At 41.3% G+C, this 19,179-nt stretch overlaps 1 protein-coding gene across 4 annotated transcripts in view; it reads left to right on the top strand.

The window, feature by feature from the left end:
• Positions 1–3: 3 nt before the first annotated feature.
• FANCD2 (FA complementation group D2) overlaps positions 4–19,179 on the top strand; it is a 56,710-nt gene continuing 37,534 nt past the window's right edge. For 2 of the 4 annotated variants that reach the window (XM_087743773.1, XM_087743774.1), the window contains exons 1-17: positions 5–333; positions 1,200–1,289; positions 2,086–2,220; positions 2,782–2,849; positions 3,728–3,831; positions 4,398–4,461; positions 5,568–5,620; positions 8,082–8,160; positions 8,915–9,039; positions 11,573–11,660; positions 12,646–12,750; positions 13,935–14,035; positions 14,540–14,648; positions 15,398–15,433; positions 15,819–15,962; positions 17,071–17,205; positions 18,611–18,742. In XM_087743773.1, coding sequence (XP_087599899.1) covers positions 1,223–1,289; positions 2,086–2,220; positions 2,782–2,849; positions 3,728–3,831; positions 4,398–4,461; positions 5,568–5,620; positions 8,082–8,160; positions 8,915–9,039; positions 11,573–11,660; positions 12,646–12,750; positions 13,935–14,035; positions 14,540–14,648; positions 15,398–15,433; positions 15,819–15,962; positions 17,071–17,205; positions 18,611–18,742 — 1,545 coding nt within the window. In that variant the 5' untranslated portion in view covers positions 5–333; positions 1,200–1,222. Of the gene's footprint in view, positions 334–629; positions 655–1,199; positions 1,290–2,085; positions 2,221–2,781; positions 2,850–3,727; positions 3,832–4,397; positions 4,462–5,567; positions 5,621–8,081; positions 8,161–8,914; positions 9,040–11,572; positions 11,661–12,645; positions 12,751–13,934; positions 14,036–14,539; positions 14,649–15,397; positions 15,434–15,818; positions 15,963–17,070; positions 17,206–18,610; positions 18,743–19,179 lie in introns of those variants that run through there. The other 2 variants (XM_087743771.1, XM_087743772.1) reach the window with 2 other exon arrangements.

Here is a 19,179-nt window from a genome sequence, read left to right as displayed (position 1 = left end):
GGCGTCAGCGCGCACCGGTGGCGGGAAGCTCGAGAGCGGGCGGCGGCTCCTTCGCCTCCCGGTGAGGCGGCAGGTCCCTGGCCTCGCAGCCTGGGTGAGGGGCCTGCGGCGGAGCGTGTCCTGTCGAAGGCGGGCCGACCCGGCCCGCCCTGGCGATGCTTTCCGGGGCCGCTGTGCTTTGGGACGGCGTTTCCGAGCCGCGTTTGGGCAAAATCCGGCTGTTTGCTGTTAGGAGCATAAAACCGGCTTTACAGCTTGCCTGCTTGCTGAAACGCTAGCCCGGCCTCGGGGCCTGGCTGGCCTCTCCCGCCTGAGGAAACTGATATAACCGAGGTAAAGGTGATGAAACTTTTATGTACCCCGTACTGCCCTGTAAATGCTCAGGTGAGGTAAGTTGGCTGCCACAGAAATTTCCAAGCATTTGGGAGTAGATGTAATAAAGAGAGGACTGCCCGGGAGAGAGCACTCTTCTGTGGCCCGTCAGCCTGCACCCGGGTCTGGAACAGCTGCTAAAGGCTCATCACACTTTTTTGGGGAATTGTTCTGCTTCCGCTCTGATGTTTTATATATTCATTTGAATAGCCTCTGCCAAAGAGTTGAAATTGAGCATGAGATGATCAAGCATCTTTTTTTAATAGTTTTTAAGTTTTAAAGGTGAGCCAAGATTTATTTTTTCTTTTTAATGACTGCCACCCACCAAAAGAGGAGAAGTCGGACGGAGGTTTGTGCTGACACAACTCTCCTTGCAGTTGTACTGGGTTAGGGACGTGAACGGGGTCGGCTGACGTGGCTGGGCTCACGAGTACTAAATTGCTAGCCCTTTGTAGCTTTCTGTGGGCATGGGGGAGTTCAGATCAGTGGATACAACCTGAGACCTCTTAGTTACTCCATTTAACTTGCCATTTAATTTGCCTGGCATCTGAAAAAAAAGCTAAGCCTTGTTTTATGAGGAACTGAATTTTAGAAAAAGGATGTATTACACTGTTTAAATAGGACAAGCTCTAAAATCTCAACCTGTACAGCAGAAAAACGTGGTGTGACACTGGTTAACCAGGCAATCTGCTTTTCTTTGAGCAGTTTCAGTTTCTGGGGCATTTCCCTTCACTATTCACTAATACATTCTAGATTTGCTTAAAAAAACCTTTGAATTAAAGTCATGTTTCCTTTGCTCACTTTGTCTTTTTCCTGCATTTTTATAGGCGACAACAAAGGTTTTGTTACCATGGTTTCAAAAAGGAAATTGTCAAAACCTGATGCTTCTGGAGAGAGCTGCAAGACAGATGTGCCGAGTAAGTGCTCAGATATACTCTTATGGGGAATGGAGACCTGTTAGTAGAGGCAGCGGCTCCCAGGCAGGGAGAAGGCCAAAATGACAGTTTTGATAATGCTACTAGCTAATTGTTAATGACACCGTTGATCTTTAAACACTTTTTTTTAATAAATCGCCATAAAACAACAATGCTAAAAGCAGTGCCATATCTCTTCTCAGTCCCTCTGTTCTCATACGTTTGATCAGTGTTTATCATCTTGAGCTTCCCTGCCTTCAGAGTCTGCAGATTAATCGCATTTGATCAAAACTGATATCTATAAATCAAACCAAAATAACCTCTCTACATAGCTGGAGGAAAGATAGTTATTTTTTGCTTTAGCAGATGGGTGGATACCTAAGAGACAGGTCTGGTGGGAGAACCTGTATTAAATTTGTGCTTTTCAGTCCAGAGGAAAGTATGTGCTCTAGTGTTGCTCGTAATCTGTTAGTGGGTATGTCACCCATGGGAGTAAGTCACTGAAGGTGTATTTTAACTGTCTTTGGATATGGATCACTAAAAGGAGTGAGTAAGAAATGTTCCTTTCTGGTGTCACGCTGCAGGATGACTGCTTTATAGGATCTGCACATTGGCATCTGAGTCAGCTAATGGCTGCTGTCAAATGGCAGTACGGTTTGTTGGTCTGGTCCCATGAGTGTATTCCCGTGTTCCTCTAATTTCTTACTAGAAGGTTAATTTTCAATTAGTTGTTTATATGAAGGATCCTTGCTGGTTTTATTATGGAGTGTGTTTGATGTAGCATGTCTTGTTTTCTCAGAAACAAAGAAGTCTCGGATTTCTGATAAGGAAAAGGCCTCTGCCCATGGTGGAGTGGAGAATGAGGGAGTCTTTGAAGAGCTCCTTAGAACATCAGGAATTGTACTGAAAGCTGGGGAGGGACAGAATGAAATAGGTATGGGTTTAACACTTGCTCTCTCTGCTTGTATCTGAAAACCTGCAAAGGTGGTTGGTACAAAGTAAAGGTGCATTTTACTTGCAGAGCAAAAATGCTTGAGCCAGCTTGTTCCAAAGTTCAAGCAAGCCTTCATCTAGCCTCTTATTTGATATATACCTCTTGCACAGTTCCTAAACTCATTATACCAGCTTTTTGGATCTATACATGCTAAGTCAAAATACTTCTGAAAGATAGGTATATGAAATAAGATTAGATTGCATCTGTGATTACAGTATTGAGTTACCGAAGCAGGAGCTCTGAAACAGGAAAACGAACATGTCGTGTTGCTTCTCAGCTCAGACAAGCCCTTCGGGAATTCATGTATTAAGCCTTTTTAATGCTGTTAGTTACTCTCAGCCCAGACTGGAGAAAGCACAAGTGGTGATACCAATCAGGCTTTCGCAAACTGGACTTTTCAATAGAGCAAATGCAGAAGTATTGATGGATGGACTTGAGAGCTGTTGTTATGATGATAAAATGTGTCTGGTCCTCTGTTTTCTTTTTAAACTTTCTCCTTAGCTGTAGATCAAATGGCTTTCCAGAAGAAGCTCTGCCTGGCCCTGGAGAAGCACCCTACTTACCCAGGCGTAAGTAACAGACTATGCTTTGGCAGGAGCCAGCTTTAAAACTGCTTGCTGTGTAGCAAAAGATGCAAATGCAGCTGCCTGCCCCTGCTAGTTCCATACAAAAGTATGCAACACGGTAACTTATCTTGGGTTTCTGTGGTCCAGACTCTCTAATTCTCTCAATGTTGCCATCCCAGCCTTTTGGTCCCATTGTCCTTCTGCTATATCTGTCTCTTCTCAGCTGTTACGTCTGAATAGTCAGACATAGAGGTGACCAGCACATGCCTCTGTTAAACCAGCCTTGGTGTGCATGCTCCCAGTTTGGTTTTGCATAATTCAAGGCGAAAGTGCTGCACTTCCACCACTTCGCCCTGTTGAAGTAATTAATTGGCAATATTATTCAATGGATGCTCTTAAGGGAGAAAAATAACTTGCTTAACTTTTTAGTGGAAGCTGCGTTTGGTTTTGTGTTGGCTGGGAGCTGGCAGCATTAAAACTGGTGCAATGTGGTGCTCCTCTCCAGTCAACAAGCCCAGCATGAAAGTCCTGAGGCCAGTGATTTGAATCCTGCAAATATTTTCTGGGTGCAGCTCGTGTCACGTTAAATGTTGCCGTCTCAGCTGAACAGGAAGAAAGGCAAAGGCCTTTTAAAACAAAGTAAAATGTGAGACTGTTGCTTTAGAATTATTTTGTAGAACAACTAGCGTTTCCTTTTAGAAATGGTTTAGGCTAGAGTTCGTTTATTATCCAGCTTTCCTTCCATCACAGTTTCTGTCTGTCTGCAGTTCCCTGGCTAGCTCTTCCCTGTTCTCATCAGCTGCTCACAAAGAGCATTCTAAAAGACAGCAGTTGATCGGGGCATCTTTTCAGGAAGTGGATAATTTCTCTCTGCTTTGCAGGTTGTGAAGCAATTTATCAGCGGCTTGGAATCTCATATCAAGGACAGAAACCAGTTCAAGAACTGTCTCTTGCCATGCACTCCCATACGGACTGAGGGGTCGAGGTCAGTGAAAATGTACTTTGTCTTCCCCTTCAGCCAGAGCCGGTCTCTATTTAAATGTCATGTAACATTGAGCAGAGTGGAGGGAAAGGCCATAGCTCCAGCGGATACACAAGATGACTTGTTTTTTATGCAAAAATGGCTAGTGTAATACGTTGCTATTTAATAGCATTAAGTTTAAAGTGGTAAGTCACAGAATTTACTAGCTGCCTGTGGCATGCATTGGCCTCCATGGCATTTTATGGCAAGAGCCAAATACTGGAGGAAAAAAAAAATTGACAATGCTGGTGAAGGTCAACTGTGTTTTGACATTTTTTCCAGGAGATACAGCTTAACCACAGAGACTTTTGCATTTCCAGCTCATACTAGTCTTGTAGAGAGTAAGCTCGTTCAGAGCTAAAATGCGGTTTTAAATTTTTTTGTGTGTGTATGTGGTTACCATACATTACCATAAGTCATTGTAAGTGTTTTATAAAAAAAAAAACAAAACAAACAGTAATGGAAAGAGTTACAGCCTATTCTCCTAACATGTTTTTATTACAACTGTAGTGGAATCTTTCATCTTGCAGGACTCTGGTGCACTCGTATTGTGAAAGCCTCATTAAACTGCTTCTTGGAATTAAGATCTTACAGGTATGGGCACCTTAGTTTGCTCTTTACAGTGGTGTTGATTTATTTAGGGATCCTTTTGCTTACATAAGTAGAGGATTAATAGAACTGGTTGTGAGGCAGATGAGGCTGCATCTGGAATAGTGTCCAATTTCTTGTTTCTTTAGGGACACAAAGATGCTCAGGGCCTGGAGTACGTGGCATACGAGAAGGGACAGGGGCAACTGGGTTTGTTCAGTCTTAAGAAGAGAAGATTAAGGGAGATCTTGTGGTCTTCAAATATCTAGTTGCATGGTGTAGAGAAAACAGAGCCAGACTCTTCTCAAAGGTGAACAGGGGCAGGATGAGAGATGAGAGCTCAGGTCAACCATGGGAAATTCTGATAGGATATAACCACTTCCACTGTGGAGAATGTTTACCTTAAGTGCTAGAACAGGTAGGCTAGTGAGGTGATGGAAACTCCATTACTGGAGGAATTTGAATCTTGGAGGTGTTTAAAAATGGGCAAGATGCTGAGCGACCTGCTGGCAAGAACAAGTTCTGTTAAGTTGTATACAAGTTGCATCAAGATGTATATGGAGTAGAAGATGACAGATATCTCACCAAGGCATGGGGAAACCTTAGAGCAGCTGTGGATTTAAATCTTGTAACCAAAATGTTTTGAATGTTCTTGTCTTAAATACATTTTTAGAATTGCATTTGGGCCAGGATTAAAGGGGGGAGGAATTAGACCTGCAAAGGGAATGGCAAAAGGGTGTGGGCACTGTTTTCAAACTTGTCTAAAGTTGATGCTTTGGATTCCTATGTGGTGAAAAGCAACTCAGCTGGGTCTGAGAAAGAGAGCTTTGTTTGGCCTAGAGGAATTGTACATCCTGCCCATATGCTCTGCTTCTATTAGATTATGTGGATAGTTTAGACCACTCTCAGCATTTGTGGTTTTCAGCTTGCAGGCTGTATGCCTCCTTTCTGGCATTAGGGAAGAGATTTCTCATACAGGGAGTATTTTTATTTGTCCTTGTGAGTCTTTTATTCTCTGTGCATATTTAATCTTTTTTGAAAGATCAGTTTTGGTGGCAATGCCACACAGCACAAGCAGGAAATCGTCATCCTAACACTTGCATTTCTTCTAGCCTGCTGTCATAACACTGTTGTTGGAAAAGATCCCCGAATTCTTTTTTGACACGTGAGTATAGACTGCCTTCTCTCTGCCTGGAAATGAAATTTGGACAATCACCAGCTGTTTAACTGTTACTTCAGATTTACCTGAGTGGTTGTTTGCACTGATGATTTTTTCTTCATACATGTGTAAAATTATCTGTGAGGTACCATGGCTTTAAACTTGTGGGTGCATAAAGCAGAAGACAAATTTATAGAAGCTGAAATACAGACGTACCTCATGATTCATTATTCTTTTTGTAGCTTCTGGCACAAGCTTTGGAAGTATTTCAGCAGAGGGACTACGGGGTGCCACATTATTTTAAAAAAGATGAAAGTGGCTGGCAGAGTTTTAGGAGGCTGCTAGATGCAAACAGACCTCCTTTTAAAAATACAGATTGTGTCCAAACAAGGAAGACAGAAAAAGTATCTGTTGGTTTTTGAATGTAGAACACCATAGCAGAGTGAGAGGTCTTGAGATGCAACGTAGGCAAGACTTGAACGCTTAAGCTCTTTTTCCAGTGCCCTGGATGCTCGTTATAGAGTTAGCGGAGCAGGTCAAGGGACAGAAAGATGCTGAGGCCGTTCCTGATACAGTATTTGTTTCAGTGCTGAGTATCAAGCAGGATACAAATACTGTACTGAGGCTGAGTATGATAAATTGTCTCAGACTGAAATCTTGTTAGAGGAGGGTTTAACACAGTCAGTCACAAGGACTGAATTGTTTTCACCCAAGAATTCTAAAGAATCTCGGATGTAAAAGTGCTAAGCTGTTAATTGTGCTGTGAACCCTTTAGTAAGTCTTAAAAATGGATATTGTTACACTTGTCTCCTATCAAACTGTAAGAAGAGTGAGGTTTTTTCTATGTATTAATGACCAGTTAAAAACGGGAAGAAAAAAAAAAAAGTGGTCCATTTTGCAGAAGAAGGAGGATGGTCCCAGGGAGATCTGGGTTGTTCAGCATATTCGTAAATGAAAAAGGAAATGAAAAGTGTGGTAACAATTTATGGTAACAATTTGCAGGATAATCTAAAACTAACTGTGAAGAACAATAGAGTTTTTTCAGTGGACTTCCTACTGTTTTTTTGTTTTGTTTAATTATAGGACAAGAAACAACAATCTTTACAGCTAGTCTGTAACCACACCTGTACTGACCAGCCAATTTCTCCCAAATCTGATATAAAAGCATAGACCTATCAGGCCTCTACAGGTTTAATGCCAGTTGATGCCTGGAGAGAGGACATTCAATTTATTGGCTTACTGTGGGGAGAGCTTGGTTTATCCATGTGATTTGGCAACAGCCAATTTATTAATACATATGTGCTCACAGACCAATGTGACCAGAAGTTACCGAAGAGGGAGGGCATCTTAGACAGTACAGCTGCATAAAACTTGTTTTGTTAAAAAATCAGACTAAAAATAATGCTGATTGTATAAATACAATGACAAACGCGGTGTTTTCATTGAGGAAAGGTATCTTGAATGGGTGCTTCTTTTTGTTTCTTATTTTTAGTATCAGTTCCATGCTTAGCAGTAGTCAAAGCAGCAAACAGAATATTAGGGAAGGAATTGGGAACAAAATGGAAAACATCATGTCACTGTAAATGTATGGTACAATCACATTTTGAATATTGCACGCACTTCTGGTCAGGCTGTCACAAAAATATAGTAGAACAGTTCCTATGTAAGTAGGGAAAACTATTCTAAATAAAATAGAATTCTGCCTGCCTTCAAAGGAGATGACTGGCAAAGAGATGGTAGATATCTGTAAAAGCAAGAAAGGTTTAGAAAAGGTAATTGAGGAAGGTTTAACCATTGTTTGTAACTATGCAAGGCAGAAACAAAAAAAGCAGAAGTACTTTTTTGGATTTTGCCTAATTACCCTGTTGAAGTCAGAAATTACACACAGTTGTGGTTTTTTTTTTGTAAGGCTTCGGGAAATTAATGGAGGATAAATGTACTGCTGGATAGCAGAAATGATGGACTGGGTACCAGCTTCTGCCTTGGAGATTTGCTAACCTGCTTATTGTTGGAGGCTGAGTGGAAGCTCTGTGAAAAGACTGCTCTGTGAACGCCCTGTAACCCAAAACTTATCCAAAAGCATCTGTTACCACAGCTGGGGACAAGGATACTGGGCTTAAAGGAGACTTACCCTAAGCTGGTGTAGCCACTCTTATGGTAGCACAGGAGATCTGAAGTAAAGTCACATTGTAAGCTTTGATTTTTGTGCCATAACATAGGGTGTTGTTGTTGGTAGTGTATTGAAGCAGGCTGGCAGTAGCCCTGCTTTGTGTGTATAGCAAGTAAGAAGTAGGGTTCTTCCTAGATGGTGCTAAAATCTGTAAGGGTGTTAATGATATTTTTGTAATGTGATTTTGGTAGTTGGTTAATTTGAATTGCATCTCATGGTCTTGCTGACCAGCGGCAAAGCTTTTGAGTCTGTCTGTAGGTCTGACTAACCTGTGTTTCACTTTTTCTGCTGTTCTAGCGTGGGCACCTTTGGAACAAATTTTCCCCGGCTCATCGTCAATCAATTTAAATGGCTTGACAGGCTTCTTGACAGCCAGGTGGGTACTGATGGTGCAGTCGCACGGATGTTTTTTTTCAGTCAACTGTGGAATGCCTCTCAGGTGGGATGAGATCAATTATTATGCTAATGAGAACTGATGTTGTTTTCATATTCCCATGCTGAAGGAGAGATTTACTTCTTCCTGTTTTATTATGGTCGCCTTCAGTGACTTTTGAACATCCCCTTTCATTATTTTTCTTCTTCCCTTGCTCTAAGTCTCCTTTGTCATAAATTTGTATCTGTATGTATGTATCCACATGGGTGACCCCATTTTAAAGCTGTTGCTGGCACAAAGTTACAATCCCCTCTTCTTTAATTTTATCAGGAGATACTGGATACTTGCAAGCATCTGGGGATGAATTCTCTGTTCCTGCTTTGGTGGTTCTTTTCCTTCTTTCCCTAAGTCAAGTCAGTCTCTGTGGGTTACTTTGGACCGGAGGGCTGTTACTAGAGAGTCCCAGAATTAGCTGAATCAAGAAGTCATACTAAACACTGAGAAGCTTGCTGTTCGGTATCCCAGTTTCCTTTGCTCACCAAGATAGTTATATCCTACCTGTAAAATGCCATTGTTCCAAAGAAGTCTATACTATGCTTCATGACTTCAACAGGACAATGAGTTAAGGGACAGTTGGCATAAATCCAGGCAAATGACTTCCTGAGTGACCTTACATGCATAATAATTTTGCCATGCTAATGAAACGCTTGCTCACAGTGAGACTCGTGCATTTTACAAGTGTTCCTCTTGTCTGCAGGATCTCGTCCAGAAGTTAATGCAGATGGTTAGTGTCTCTCCTGTACCAATCCAGCATGATATTATCACCAGTTTACCTGAGATCCTGGAGGATTCCCAGCAAAGTGAGGTTGCCAGAGAGCTCAGGTACAGATGATTCTGCTTGGTTTGTTTGGTCTTTCTGTGCGCATGCTTTCTGCGCTTTTTGCTCTTTCTTGCCGTGCTTTTTGCGCTTGCTCTTTGCGTGCATTCTTTTCTCTCTTTTTTTTTTTTTGTTTTTTCCTCCTCCTTGTGCTTGAGAGAAAAAGACATCATGTTGTCCTGGTTTCAGCTGGGATAGAGTTAATTTTCTTCTTAGTAGCTGGTATAGTGCTGTGTTTTGGATTTAGGATGAGAATAATGTTGATAACACACTGATGTTTTGGTTCTTGCTGAGTAGGGTTTACACTGGTCAAGGACTTTCCAGCTTCCCATGCTCTGCCAGGTGCACAAGAAGCTGGGAGGGGGCACAGCCAGGGGGGCTGACCCAGACTGGCCAAAGGGCTATGCCATAGCATATGACATCATGCTCAGTATATAAAGCTAGGGGAAGAAGAAGGAAGGGGGGGATGTTCGGAGTGATGGCATTTGTCTTCCCAAGTAACCGTTACGCTGATGGAGCCCTGCTTTCCTGAGGATGGCTGAACACCTGCCTGCCGATGGGAAGGAGTGAATGAATTCCTTGCTTTGCTTGGGCGTGCAGTTTTTGCTTTACCTATTAAACTGTCTTTATCTCAACTCAAGAGTTTTCTCACTTTTACTCTTCTGATTCTCTCCTCCATCCCACCGGGGGGGAGTGAGCGAGCGGCTGTGTGAGGCTTAGTTGCCGGCTGGAGTTAAACCACGACACGTGTTAATGCAGGTTGTACCAGGACAGACTAAAGTAGTAGGACAACAGTCCATTTCTGATAACAGTAACATTCAGGGACAGCTAGCACTGGCTTAAGACATTTCATTTGTGCTGTTATGCTCTTAAAGAGATGTCTAAATGCTCCAAAAGTGCTAAAAAATTATTAAACCCTTGACTACCTGGATACAGCACAGGTAGAATCCAGTTAAGTACTCGTTCCTTTTGCTGGATCAGTCTGTGATCCGTCACTTGGATGTTACTATAGACAGCTTTTGATTTGGCTGGATTCTGCTACAGTAAGGTTGAACACTGGTTTTATTAACAAAAAAAGCCCCACAACACAATAAACGTGTGCATGAAGCAGAACTTTCTGGCTATTTTATATACATTTCTCAAGCATATTTACTGACCCAAAGAACAGGGGGACCTAATGCCAATAGCTGTACTCCCAGAGAGCACTACCTTAAGCTAGCCCTTATTTTAATAGTGTATTCATTTTATACAATAATTTTTTCAGTAGTCTTCACCTATATTTAATTATACACATCAGTGTTTTAATTCTTACCACTACACAGATCACTTACATTTATGCTGGTGTTAATTATCTTTTTAAACCTGTGGTCATTATTTCAGCTTACACCTGCAAGTGGTGCATCCTGTTCCTTGTACCCTCTCAAAAGTAATTGTAGCTTTGTGTTTCCATTCTCAGTTTACTGTCTCAGCTTCTAGATAAAAAAAGCTCCACACAATTAAATTTTTCATGCTAATCAAACTCCTCAGACTTCTGTTTTCTCTACTTGTATTTTTTCAAAGCTGAGAATCTAAACAGTATCAGCAAGGCATATTTATTTCCATATTCTTAATAGCTTCTACCCATTTCTGGTGTAGAAAAGTACTCATTGCTTGTTGTAATGAATTAGGGAGCATAAATAGAATTACCAGGCAGCTGAAAATGACATGTTTTTCAACTAACAGAATTCAAGTAGAACAACTTGCTAGAGAAAGTTTATAAGAAACTTAGAAGGCAGCCAAAATTATTAGATGAATTTTGGGAAAGGGAAGTCCGTGAGGCTGTTAAACACAGCTGCAGACCCTTGGTCAAGAAGGTGGCAAACCACAGCTTGCTGGAAGCCAGACCAGTTTATGTAGGAAGCATTTATAAATACTTGTCCAATTCTTAGTGTGTTTGTTCCCTGTTGACCAGGGCTGGAGAAAGGACGCTGAATTAAACAGATTATCTGGTTGGGCCCATTGAGCCTTTCATTACATGTTTGAAATTCTTAGAGCAAATACTGTGACTAGGGAGGAGGTCACATATGAGACAGATTCAATTGGTGACAATCTCAGTTACACTTTGCTGATGGCACGTCCATGGGACAGAAGTGTGGCTAGAAGGTATCACACCCAAGTGATGTGTGTGGTTAAATCATGTACCAGCAATCTCGCTAATTTTTTCTATTTGTGGTGAACCCAGGACCTTCCAGTTTTCAAGTTCTTGCTGGGGGCTTGTACCAGGTCTTTGTCCATGCTCCCTGTTTTTACAAGATTTGAAAGAGGTAGATTCTTCATATCTGCTCCTAATCAGCAACCATAGAATCACAATTCAGCATGTTCAGAGAGGAGTGATAATTTAGGGAATAAGTTTTCCATAATGCCAGTGGTATGTTTTATTGTCAGTTTCAGAGATTTTCTTGCAGTGACCGCAAAAACTACTGGAATCATGCAATTTACTAAAGATCTAGTCATGGCTCTATTAAGAGGGTCATTTGTTTTCTTTTTCTTGTGTATCAGCTGCTTACTAAAACAGGGCAGACGGCTAACAGTTCCAATCCTGGATGCCCTTTCTCGTCTGGATCTCGATGCAGACCTTCTGGCTGAGGTAAGACCTTTTACTGAGCAACTGAGCAGAATCCAGCCCCTGCTTAGCAACACAAGAGCTAGAGCTGTTCGGTCATTCAAAGTATTTTGCTAAACCTGACTCCTATAGGCCTTCAAAAGTCCCAAGCACGCTGAAATTAGGAAGGAGTCAGATAAGCTAAAACTGTTTTTTGAAATGTGCATGAGGGGTTCAGTGAGGAGCAGAGAGAAGTTTTCTGGCTGTTACAGCATGCATTCAGAGATTTCAAACACAGCTGTTTTGGCAAATGCAAAAGCACTGTCCTGCTGCAGTAAATTTTTTACTGCCCATCTTAAACGTGCTTATTGTCGCTATTTCTTTTTTTGAGGTACAGTGACCAGACTAGACTGCTATATTCTAGACAGAGGCAAACGGGTGATTCAATAATTGCATGGTCATAGTTTTTCTCTGCAGAACGCTGATAAAGGAGAAGAGATGATAGACCTTGTGTTTTCTGGACATGCTGGATTGTTGCATTTCTTGCAGTTAGGCTGCTTATGAATAGAATAAAATTGGTTCATTTAAGTGCATTAAACACTATTTTACATAATTCCCAAAGGCTAATGCTGCATAACAGGCTGCACCTCTTCCATGCTTTTCCCTTTTGAAAGCAGTTAAAAAATGATGGAGCCAAGCTCTTCTTGGAAGTGCCAAGTGAAATGATAAGGGGCAATGGCCACAAATTACAGCCTAGGAAGTTGAGGTTGGACATTTGGAAAAATGAGTTAGGATCTGCAGCACTGACATAAATGATCGAAGAGGTGGCAGGGGTTGGGGCGTTTCCTCCATCCTTGGATATCTTCAAACCCAGTTAGCAAAGCCAAGGCCAGTCTGACCTAGTGCTGACAATATTCCTGCTCTGAGCAGAGGGCTGGACTATAAGCCTCCAAAGATGCCTTCCCGCTAACATAACCATGTTTCTGCGAACCATAGTCTTACAGCTGATCCAGTATTGCTTTCTCCTCAGGTGCGGCAGTCTGCCATGACCATTGTGCCTTCTGTAAAACTGGAAGATTTGCCTGTAGTAGTGAAATTCATCCTCCATAATGTCAAGGCAGCAGACGCAGTAGAGGTACAGTATTTTCTCTATACTAAAGAGCAATAAGTTGTCTAATCCGGTGCGTGTTTTAACAGAGAACAGTTGCTTCACGCACAGAAGTGTATGCTTTAATGTTTTCAAGTAAAATTTTTTAATATTGCCAAGGATCAAAGCACATGTAGAAACTATATCTGTCCTTTGACATGGATTTGGTTCTGCTTTGGGGCATGAGAATTGAAACTTCCTCCTTTCTGCTGGCTATTGCAGATTTTTCTCAGTTGTTCTTAGAATTTTTTTTTTTGGTGTAAACATCTGAAGAACTGAAAGCAGTCAAATTGTCTTGAGTTAAACTCTTAGACTGAAAAACTGTGGTTAGGTGGCAACTTTAAGCCTTTGAATTTTATCTAAGAATTTTGCATTGTATGGACCTTCTAAGGGTTTTAAATTCCAGACGTATCCAACAGACCTGGTCTTGCAACTTGGTAATTCTCTTCCTGTTTTCTCCACTGAGATCTGTTTTAAATCATGTTTGGGAAACATCCCTGCAAGGGTGGTTCTCCTGTTGGAGGACTGTTTTAATTCTAAGATGTAAGCTTCCTCTGTTTCTCAAGTTGCTTTATCTAAGGAAACATACTCAGAATATTTTTAAAATGAACTAGATGAGTTTTGTAAAGCCAGCCTTGCTGAACTATTGAACGTGCTTTTTTTCATACTTGGAGAAAGCCTGAGCTTAAGCCAGATGTGGATTGCGATCTCCCCAAATCTTTCAGGGAGACCACTGTGAAAAAAGCATGTGTATAGCATGCAACCTAGTCTGTGCTGATCCACTACAATTTGACAGCAGTTAAATTGGTAAATTCACATGCCCCAGAATTCCTATGGCTGTCATATATCTTGCTCTGCTGCTAAGCAGGATAAAACTAGTTCACAGCGACATACAGCAGATATAGGTGAGAATTTCATGGAGTAACTCTTAAGAAATCCTCATCTGCTTTCTGCATGCATGTGCATGACAGTGAAGAGCAAAGTGTGGCTGGTTCACTTTCGAAGTATAAAAACAAGAGTTTGAGCATGGTTAAATGCTTATAAGCCTTTACAAATACATGAGTTTTTGATTTTTAATTTTAAGGTTGTTCTGTGAGATTGTCTTTTCTTTTCCTCAGCCTTTTCTTTCGTCATATGTCACAGTGATTTGTGCCGGGATTTGTGTTTTACAGGTGATTTCTGATCTTCGTAAGAGCTTGGATCTGTCATCATGTGTTCTGCCCCTGCAGATCCTAGGTTCCCAGAAGAAGCTTAAAAGCCAAGTTCAGGCCAGGTACTTGAGCTGATTTACATGATTCTCCAAGGGTAAGATGGGACAAGAGAACTTTGGCTCTTCTTTATCTGGTCTCTCTGGCACACATGGTTACATATATGAGCCTAATTTATCCCAAATAAAGGTGCTGACATCTTTATTCCTTCCCGCTTGGTGCTAATGCAGCACATTTGTCAGTCCATGTGGAGCCGGCTTCCCCTGCCATGCATGTAGTTCCTTTTGACCCATCTGCACCCATGTCTGCGTGGGGGTATGCAACTCCATTTATAATAATGTTGCTGCTAGTTCATCTGATTTAAGTTCCCTCCACTATGTCTTTGTTTGATTCTGCAACCTCTGCTTCCACCCTTTTCTGAAACTCTCTTCTGAAACTCCCTATCCGCACCAGAGCATTCCCTCTAGAGAATGGCTGCTGTAAGTAACTGCTGCGACTGCTAGGCTGCCTTATTCCTTTTACTATAGTATTTAAAATGACTGAGTCTCCTCCTTTCTGATCATTTACAGTTCTTCCATGAGTCAAGTAACCACCAGCCAAAACTGTGTGAAGCTACTTTTTGATGTGATCAAGTTAGCTGTGAGATTTCAGAAGGATGTCTCTGAAGCCTGGATTAAGGTAAGATGCTTCAGTCCTTGTTTCCTTATTTAATTGGACGCCTAGGTTGAGCCTGAGCCTTTCTTGTAATCAAATGTGATATCAAAAGACAAATGTTAGCCCTTCATTTTGCTGATACAGATTTCATTCCGCGTTCCAAATTAGCAATGATTTTTCAGGAGTCTGCTTTCTTCTTCAGTTACCGATTTCACAGTGCTTGCAAGATGGCCATGGGGCTCCACTCTACAGACCCCAAGTCTTGAAATGTGGGATAAACCTGGTTCTGCATGCTTACGAGAGAGTTTTGGAAAAAATAATCTTAGGGTTTTTTCTGTCTGCAAGAGAGCAAAAAGGTATACCCATATGTTGAGACTGAGCTGTGTGAAGCCTTAAGGTGCTTGAAAATATTCAGCAAGAAATCAATATTGGCTGGTATTGGGCTAAATTTAATTTTAAATTGCATTTCAGTGTAAACCATGAAACTGTTTCTTGTTCTCAGCCTTTCATTGCTCAGTACCTTAGTTCCTTTTTCAAGCCCGATGTTATCTGAGAATGTCCTCGTTAAAGCTGAATTTTCATGCTGGTTTTTTGAGTGCCTTCTGGATTCATTGCTGTTGGCAAGATCCAGTTTGCTGGCTTAGATAGCTGTCCTGTTGTAGAGGAGAGAAGTCTGTGAGCAGTATTTCTTTTGGTGTCTGCCTTTTTTGATTTGTTTTTGGAATATAGTATCGTACTCTAGCATAACAGCTTTTTTGCTTTTTTGCTCTTAGGCTATTGAGAACAGCACGTCTGTATCTGACCATAAGGTAATACTTCTGACTCTGCACTTGTCTCTAGGAGTGTCCTCTTCTGCTGGTGTTTTCAAGGGTTTTCTTCATGGTTGTAGATGAAGAGATTTTTCTAGTTGGAGCAGAAACTGCCAGTGATGTTGCATGGGTGGTTCTTTTGGTATTTGACTCATTCCTAGTATAACAGCTATCCATTTTCTTTGTAACTCTTAATTCATCCCTTCTAAATGTCAAGTTATCCTGCTTTAATTCTGTCTTGTTGGACTGATGAGGTTTTTCTACAGTTGTGGCTGTTGGAGCTTTTTGAGCTTTTGATTTTCTTCTCAGTTTTGATTTCAAAGTGTGTGTCTGGACTGTTTAATATCTTTTCAGCATAATGATTGGTGGTTAATTCCTCAAAAAGGTTCTGGATCTGATAGTTTTGCTGCTAATCCATTCTACAAACACCAAGAACAGGAAGCAAACTGAGAAAGTACTGAGGAACAAAATTCAACTGGGCTGTATGCCAGAGCAGCTGATGCAGAATGCCTTCCAAAATCACTCAATGGTCAGTGCTAATTCTGCTTTGGGACTCCCTCTTTTATCTCAAAAGTCTTGTCAGATGATGATTTAACCCTGTGCTGCATTATTTATACTATTCCTGTTACGTACTTTTACTTATGTTTTTTAATTTTTGGTCCTAGATCAGTCTCCCCAGGCCCATGTCCTCTGTTGTAACTGTCACATCTTTTTTTTGGAGATGAGCTTTCCTCAGAATTGGATGGGCTTTTTATTTTGGTGCAAAACCTCTCAGTCTAAGAGATGTGGTCTAGCCCAAGATCTCTACTGTGTGTTCCAGACATGCTGTTGTCTCCCACAGTATTTTTAGAAGTTCATCTGTTTACATGCGCCGTTTTTCAAGTGTAATGGTTTCCAGGTCTAAATAGGTGTATATATATTGAGCATATGTTTGCAATGTAATGTAAATTACTACTTACTATGAGAAAACCGAAAAGTTCAGGGGAAAATGACACAGTGCTGCTTGTCAGAAATAGAGGGCAGATGAGAAACAGTGAGTTATGAATTTTGAGCTATACTAATGCCTTAAGTAGGCAGGTTTTATTCTGAGTATAAGTGGGTTTAATTCAGTTTTAGTTTAACTTCCTTCCAGAATAAGTTAAGATAAAGTAAATTAGGTCACTTTACATCTGTATAAGAGCTTGTTGTTCAAAGGAACTCTGTATGATTAAGCTAACTTGAAAACTTAACTTAGATTTTTTTCTGAGTATCTTGATGTAGCAAAGTCCTTCTGTTAAAGTAAGGCTAAGAGTGTGTCTGTCCTGGCGCTTTTATTTAGTGGTACATTGCTGTAACATGACTTCTCTGGTGTCACCCATAAGGGATATGCTGCTGTGAGCTCTGCAGCCTTGCAGGTTGGCTTCTTAACCAATCTGTAACTCCTTTGCGTGGAGAAGGTTAGAGAAACTCATTCTGGTGTGCCTTATCTGCTCTTGTTGCCCATTTGTGCGAGAGAAGATAGTCAGAGAAGGCAGGAAAGCACCTACTAGACTAGGCAAAGCGTTCAGGATGAGCTGTAGCATGCCCTTTATTTAGGGAGCTGAGTGTGATTAAAACGAGCAGCAATAATCTCCTCTTTCATGATGTCTGTATTTCAGGTTATCAAAGACTTCTTCCCTTCAATCCTAGCACTTGCTCAGACGTTTTTGCACTCTGCACACCCAGCCATAGTCTCCTTCGGCAGCTGCATGTACAAACAAGCTTTTGCAGCCTTTGACTCTTACTGCCAGCAGGTATAGTGTGATGGATGGCATCTGTTTTATTTGTGTTTGCACTTTGTTCTGGAATGTAAGTCGTGATCCTTTAGGGGGGGAGGATTTAAGGCAGCTGGAAGCCTTTGGAGAGAGGTCTATGTTGCAGAGTAGGCCAAGCAGAAGACGGGGAACAGTCACAGCAAGGCTCTGGTAGCAAGTGACTCAAGCATAGAGACTGCTGGAAGGAGCAGGGAGCAAACGGGCAGGCCTTGGAAGTGACAGAACAAAAAATACTTCTGAGGCAGAGCGGACTGTGCTGGGTTTGCTGCAATTCAGAAAACAAATTAGTTGACTGAGATCTAGCCAGGAAGTCAGGACTGGCTGCCAGGGTCACGGAGGAGATTTGTTCAAAAATCCATATTCCTGTTTTGTCTTACCTAGTCACTTTGAGGATCCTCTGTTTTAAAAAGCCATTGTTATAGTTTGTATTGAAACTTTTTTCCCTTTCCTTGGGTAAGTTACTGTGATGAAAAAGTTTATGCAGATTTCCCTCAGAGCTCTGACCAACTTGGACTCCTTCTGCATACTCTGAAATAATCACAGACTAGACTTTCAGCTCTGTGTATGAGTTCCTACAGACATGCTGACATCAGAAAATTTGGGGATTGAAGACAGCTCTGCACAAGCTTTTGAATGTATTTACACTTTTTTGGGCACAGTATGTTTATAATTAGCACTGTTTCCAGTGTTGTATCTGTATTACTTATTACGGCAAACTTAACAAACAGACAAACAAAAAAGCAACTGGGAAAAACCTGAGATGTGAAGGCATACAGTGTTATCCGCAACAAGCTAGTGAGTCTAGTAATATTTTGAGATGTTAAGAATTTCAAAAGAGGATGGCTGTATTAGCAATGAGTGACATAGAAAAGACACTGAGCCACAGACAGTGGATGAGAGTGGAGAGGGATCCCTGTCGAGAAGTCAACTGTAAAGCCATAAAAAGATTTTTGAAACAAAAATGTAAATTTTGAACTGCTGGCGATAAAGATTATTAAGACACTGGAACTGCTGAAGTTAGAGGCAATGTATTCCTGGGTAAGTTTCAGTGTTTTGTGCGCCTAAGAAAATAGGGTAGATTTTTATCATCATATGTGAAGGTAGCAAAGAGCAGAAGCTGCAGCAATGTTAGCAAGCAGGCAGGAAACATTTGGTGAAGAGCTGCTTTATGGAATCATGGGATCTTTTAGAACTGAATAAAATTTGTGCTCAATGAGAAAAAATATTATGGATATCGGGAATTAAAGAGCAAACTGAGAAGGGGCTTAATATGGTTGAGTTTCAGGATGATTATCTGTGCTTGATCAATGTATTCTATAGGAGCAGAACAGGGCATTTTTCTGTTGACATTTCATTATGGTTTCTCTGGGGGCTTTTTTCTCAGGAGGTTGTGACTGCTTTGGTGACTCACGTGTGCAGTGGAAATGAGACAGAACTGGACATTTCCCTGGATGTGCTCACTGATTTGGTGATGCTGCACACATCCCTTCTGATGCGCTATGCCACCTATGTGAAGGTATGAATATTTCTGGGGGCATATAGCATTTCAGGATCCTTACACCACTTTGCCCCAGATCCAGAATGGGTCAGTACTTTTCAGAAACAGAGGTAATGGAACAGCTCGTACCTCTAAAGCTATCTGTCTTGAGAAATGCAGTGGTCAGAAGTGAAAGGTATCTACTATGAAGGAGTGAGCTGTAAGATAGGACTGTATATTTTTTTTGACAGGGGAAATTGAGATAGACAAAGAATAAAAAATTACCCTTCCCTTTAATGGGAGAATGCTTAAATTGCAGGCCTGAAATCACACCTATGATGGAAGGAAAATGCTATCTTTATTAACATCAGCTATTTCAAATACCCCTTTGTGGACTGCCTGTTCTACCACATTGAAAGACTGACAGTACTTTAGCCAGTATTTGAATCCTAAAACAAAACCCGACAGGGATGGGA

The sequence above is a fragment of the Nipponia nippon genome, unplaced genomic scaffold (assembly GCF_047370975.1).
Source record: "Nipponia nippon isolate SJK-2023a ecotype South Korea unplaced genomic scaffold, ASM4737097v1 scaffold_9, whole genome shotgun sequence".
Lineage (NCBI taxonomy): Eukaryota > Metazoa > Chordata > Aves > Pelecaniformes > Threskiornithidae > Nipponia > Nipponia nippon.
The sequence above is the reverse complement of the archived record's forward strand: the minus strand, read 5'-3'. Positions and strand labels throughout refer to the sequence as shown.